This window comes from Rhinolophus sinicus, chromosome 1 (genome assembly GCF_057876585.1).
Source record: "Rhinolophus sinicus isolate RSI-liver-muscle chromosome 1, RSI-T2T, whole genome shotgun sequence".
Classification (NCBI taxonomy): Eukaryota; Metazoa; Chordata; class Mammalia; order Chiroptera; family Rhinolophidae; genus Rhinolophus; species Rhinolophus sinicus.
In genome coordinates, this window is record NC_142501.1 from 7903264 (window position 1) to 7908692 (window position 5429).

The window sequence follows — 5429 nt, forward strand, 5'->3', positions numbered from 1 at the left end:
ACTGACAACTCCGTCAAGAAGGAAATGCGCACCCCACATTTCTCTGAGTCAGAAAAGTGAACACAGGCACCAAGGAGATTCATCACCTGGGTGGTCACGGAGCTAAGAGAGTGAAGGACCAATTTGTAACTTAGGAAAGGAAAGGGTCCTCGGCCCACCCAACGGGCTTGTCAGGGAGACCAGGGAGCTCTGAAAACAACGCTGCCTCCCCACCCCCACGGCCACGACAAGGCTGAAACGCAGGGCGCTGGGCCAGCAGCCACCTGGTGAGGGTCCTCAGCATCACTGCCAGCAGCCTGGAGGCGAGGGTGGGGGTCACAGCCCGGTAACCACGGGCCCACTGGGCACTAGGACACTTGGTGCTGGGTGTGCATGTGCTGTGTGGGTGTGTAAATGTGTGCGTGTGAGTGTATGTCAGTATGTGAGAACATGGGAAGTGTCTGTGAATGTGTGAGGACTTTGTGAGTTGAGTGCACTAGTGTGAAGTGAGGGGACACCCAGAACTCCATCCCCTCCACCCTGTTGGCCCTCTGATCACTGTGCCCTCCCTATAATGCCACGAAAGGGCCAGTGACAAGCCTGGGAGGTGAAGGCCACTCAGGAGGAGGCAGGTGACATATTCTGAGGACAAGGCTATGACCACACTGAGTGAGCCTAATGTGAGTGGGTGGCAGGATCAAGTCTGGAGACCCCTGGTTCTTCCTCAGAGCTTGTACAGAGCTGGGGAGTCAGGTGGGGGTGAACTTCTTGTCTCCACATCCCTCCCCTAGGACAGCACCTGGTGAGGACAGGATTGACAGGACTTCTGTGGCCACCCCTGGACCTACTTGCCCTGGTCCCTCCCTATGTCCTCTGACAGCACATCACCCCAACAGATTGGCTCAACGCAGAGGGGAAAGGCCAGTCTCAGTTCCCTTTATAAACAGGGCACATTCTGGTCAAGCTAGCAGCTGACTTGCCCGGTTCTAGAAGCCTGGTGTGGTGAGAGGTGCCAGTGTGCCCAGAGGAGGCCAGTGGGCACTGACAGCTATGGCACTGCTGATGTGGGATTCTCTGGTCTCCCTGGCCCTGGCTGGGGCCATCTTCCTGCTCCTGGTGGACCTCATGCACCGGCGCCCACGCTGGGCTGCCCGCTACCCACCGGGCCCCATATCCCTGCCTCTGCTGGGCAACCTGCTGCAGATGGACTTCCAGAACATGCTTTTCAGCGTTAACCAGGTGAGGAAGGTTGCAGGGTGGACCCTACCTGACGACAGACAGTGGGTAGGGGCTGAAGCCAGAGACCAGAATAAGATAGGGGCCCAGAAGAGGAGGCAGGTGGGAGAGGCTTCCTGAGGGAGGGCATTAGGGCCCGGCCCTAAGAACTGTTAGGGTTTTGCAAAGGTCACAGAGGGAAAAGGCCTGGAGACAGGGTGAGACTTGGCAGCATGTTTGGGATACAGCTGAAACTGTGAGCTGCACTCCCTTCTGTTTACATCAGGAGGAAAGGTCTTGAAAATCGGGGAGTCGAGTACAGTCATGAGCCCCTTTTAAATTAGGAAAGGGAGGCTGAGAGAGGTAGTGTCTGGGTTCACATATTTTGCCCTTGTGGGTCTTCTGGCCTCAGTGCTCACCTCTGTGAACCTCAGTTTCTTCACCTGTAAAATGGGATGCTCACTTGGCCTACTGACAATTTGGGTGACTTTTGCAAAATCATAGCTGGGTGGTCTGATCCAACGTGTGGGCTGACAATGGAAGATGTGACCCACAGGGTCACAAAGCCACATAAAGTATTTGTACTCTTAGCTGCTGATGGCCCTGGTGTCCCCCAGGGCCATGGCCAGGAGTAGGGGCCGGGCTTAACCAACAGCCCGGACACTCTGCCTGCAGATGCGGCGCCGTTTCGGGGACGTGTTCAGCCTGCAGCTAGCCTTGACGCCCGCGGTTTTCATCAATGGTCCAGCGGCCGTGCAGGAGGCCCTGGTGAACCAAAGTGAGGACACATCGGACCGCCCACCTCTGCCCGTCTACGAGCACCTGGGTTTCGGGCAGCGGTTCAGAGGCAAGCGGAGGGTGAGACTGTATCCGGCCAGGCGGGGACAAGGCCAGGAGTGACTAGAGACCGGACAGGGAAAACAGAGGCAGGGTCGTGGACGTGCGTAGAGGGAAGAGTCAGCAAATTTGAAGGAGCCTCAGGTGGAGAGGGAGCTTGGGCCAAGGGTGGGGAAGAAGGATGTAGGGGGGGCCTTACCTAGAGAGGGCGAGCCAGGGCCACAGCGAGCTGGAAAATATCGGGGTGGGCGGGAATGAGGAGGATGAAGGCGGTGTGGGCAGGGCAGTGGGAGGGCAGAGCAGGAATGTCCCCAAAACGGGGAGGGGTCAGGGAGGGCAGAGCAGGAAGTGGGGTCAAGACCTGCCCTCAGCAGTCTGTGAGCTCGCGAACAGTGTGGGTGGACGGAGTGCGACCTGTCCTCACCTGGAAGGGGTGTCAAAATGGGCAGGACTTCGTGGGGTGGAGGACGACTTACTGTGGGCGGAGCCGGGAGCGTGGCCTGACCCGAAAGGGGTGAGACTGTGAGGAAGGAGGGGCGGACCCTATACTGAAATGGGCGGGACTTGTGAGCGGGGGCGGGGCCGGGACCCGACTCTCACAGAGGGGGACTGGAGAGCCCGCGCGCAACGTGGACAGGCAGAGGCGGGGCCAGGCCACAAGCGAGCCACGCCTCTTCCCCGAACCCAGGGGTGATCCTCGCGCGCTACGGGAAAGCGTGGCGCGAGCAGCGGCGCTTCTCCGTGTCCACCCTGCGCAACCTCGGCCTGGGCAAGAAGTCACTGGAGCAGTGGGTGACAGAAGAAGCCACCTACCTCTGTGCGGCCTTCGCTGACCAGGCCGGTGAGTTGCTGGGGCTGAGAGGTAGGAGACAGGAATGGAGAGTCTGGGAAAAGGAGATGGAAGCGACCCCCCCCCCCCCTCGATCTGCACCGTCCTCTCCCAGGAAACCCCTTCAACCCCGACGCCCTCCTGAATAAAGCGGTGAGCAACGTGATCACCTCCCTAATCTATGGGTTCCGCTTCGAGTACAAGGACCCGCGCTTCCTCAAGCTATTGGACCTAATGGACGATGCATTGAAGGAGGAGTCGGGATTCCTGCACCAGGTAGGGGAGTGAGGCGACAGGGACCCTGCTGGGCGAGCCCCTTGAAGGCAGAACTCCTCGCTACAATGGGTCTCCTTCATTGGAAGCCACTGAACCGCTGAGGTGGAGATTTTAGGTTTATCCTTCTGGCAGCCCAGGCTGGGCCAATTAGGGAGGAACCAGGGCAATGGTGGCAACACCCTGGAGGTGCCTGGGACCTGAATGGTCAAGGGGAACCCCTGAGCACAGAAGGACGACCCGGGGCCCCACATCTGTGGCCTGCACAGGTGCTGAACGCAGTCCCTCTCGTCCTGCACATCCCGGGGGTGGCCGCTAAGGTCTTCCCAGGGCAGAAGGGCTTCATGGCCCTGGTGGATGAGCTGCTCGCTGAGCACAAGACGACCTGGGACCCTACCCAGCCACCCCGAGACCTGGCTGATGCCTACCTGGATGAGGTGGAGAAGGTGAGGGGCGGCTGCAGGGACGAGGCTGGGGTTTGTGGGTTGAGGGCCCCATGAGGTGAGCCCGGGCAAGGTGGGGCGGGCCTGTGTATCTCCCAGTGATCAGATACCCAGGATTTGGGTGCAGACTGGGGTGAGAGGCCAATTGGGGGCTTCCTCCCTCTGCCCTGAGCCCACCCTCTCTGCATGGCCCAGGCTAAGGGGAACCCCGAGAGCAGCTTCAGTGATGAAAACCTGCGGCTGGTGGTGGCTGACCTGTTCGCTGCCGGGATGGTGACCACGTCGTCCACGCTGGCCTGGGCCCTCCTGCTCATGATCCTGCACCCGGACGTGCAGCGTGAGCCCAGCCTGGGGGCCGGGCGGGATGGCTGAGGGAGGAAAGGGTCAGCCTGGGACCCCTGAGCTTGGTTTTGCTACCAGGAGGGCTGAGCAGAGGCTGGGCCCCGGCTCTGAGGTCCCAGTAGCTTCTCCTCCACATGGCACTGCCCTCCACAGGAGTCAGGAGGAGGTCAGAGCCTAGCCCTTGGGTCTCACTGCTCCTGGGATGCTTCTCTGTCCAGGCCGTGTCCAGGAAGAGATCGATGAGGTCATAGGGCAGGAACGGCGACCAGAGATGGCGGACCAGGCCCGCATGCACTTCACCATGGCTGTGGTCCATGAGGTGCAGCGCTTTGCAGACATCATCCCGCTGGGTTTGCCCCACATGACATCCCGTGACACTGAAGTGCAGGGCTTCCGCATCCCCAAGGTAAGCCTGTGGCCCTCATCGCCCAGCCCAATACCATCTGCCATCTGGTAGCCCCACTATAGCCATTGGCAAGTGGGATCAGGGCTGGACCCCAAGCCCCCCATCCCCATTTCCACAGGCCTGGCTGTCCCAGCCTGGGAGGGTGTAGGGCTGAGCGCAGAGGCAGGGCCGGCCCTGTCCATGCAGAGCCCCGAGTCGGTGGAGAAGACAAACTAAGATGTGCCACAGCGTGTTGGAGGAGCCCGTGCATGCACTTGGCTGCCATGGGGACGGAGGGGGCCGGGACACGTGTGTACCAGGCAGTGTGTGTGTGCCCATGTGTGCTTGTGGCTGGGACCTCAGCATCCGCCAGCCCAGACCCCACCATGTCAGGCATCTCCTGCCAGGGGACGACACTTATCTTCAACCTGTCCTCGGTGCTGAAGGACGAGACTGTCTGGAAGAAGCCCTTCCACTTCCAGCCGGAGCATTTCCTGGATGCCCAGGGCCACTTTGTCAAGCATTCAGCTTTCGTGCCCTTCTCAGCAGGTGCCTGTGGGGTGCCCGGGTCACTGCACCATCCTGAGGGAGTCCGGGGGGGTGAGCCCAGGCCCAGTCTCACTGAGCACCCCCATACCCACTGACAGGCCGCCGCTCATGCCTTGGGGAGCCCCTGGCCCGCATGGAGCTGTTCCTCTTCTTCACCTGCCTCCTGCAGCGCTTCAGCCTCTCGGTGCCTGCTGGGCAGCCCCGCCCCAGCGACCACCACAATGTCTTTGTCTTCCTGGTGACTCCGTCCCCCTACCAGCTCTGTGCCGTGCCCCGCTAGGGGGTGGCACCAAGCCCCGAGCCCTCTCTTCTCAGGCCCTGATGGCCAATAAACCAGTCTGGTGGCTCCAGCCTTGCTTCTGAGTCCCACTCAGGTCTCTTCCCCGTCCCCAGCAGTGCTGGGGCCTCAGCAGCCTCCCCGGGGCCAGCCCCACCTACCCCTGCCTTATCCATCCTTTCCTGGCATTTGACCCTTCTTGAGAGACGGGTATACTGAGGCTGCCAGGAGGGATAAGTGGGCATAATATGGCCGTATAGGCCCTCCGAACGCCTCATCCCTCCCCGTTCTCCACACTTG

General features: G+C 60.8%; 1 protein-coding gene across 2 annotated transcripts; it reads left to right on the top strand.

The window, feature by feature from the left end:
* Positions 1-943: 943 nt before the first annotated feature.
* LOC141570191 (cytochrome P450 2D14-like) lies at positions 944-5202 on the top strand. Of its 2 annotated transcripts, none has more exons than XM_074326477.2 (9): positions 944-1218; positions 1870-2041; positions 2720-2872; positions 2976-3136; positions 3403-3579; positions 3772-3913; positions 4137-4324; positions 4711-4852; positions 4951-5202. In XM_074326477.2, exons 1-9 carry the CDS (start codon positions 1030-1032, stop codon positions 5130-5132), a joined length of 1506 nt encoding a protein of 501 aa, XP_074182578.2. In that variant the 5' UTR covers positions 944-1029; the 3' UTR covers positions 5133-5202. The 2 variants fall into 2 exon arrangements, with proteins under 2 accessions (XP_074182578.2, XP_074182579.2); XM_074326478.2 differs by having other exon boundaries at positions 3454-3579.
* The last annotated feature ends 227 nt before the right edge of the window (positions 5203-5429 follow it).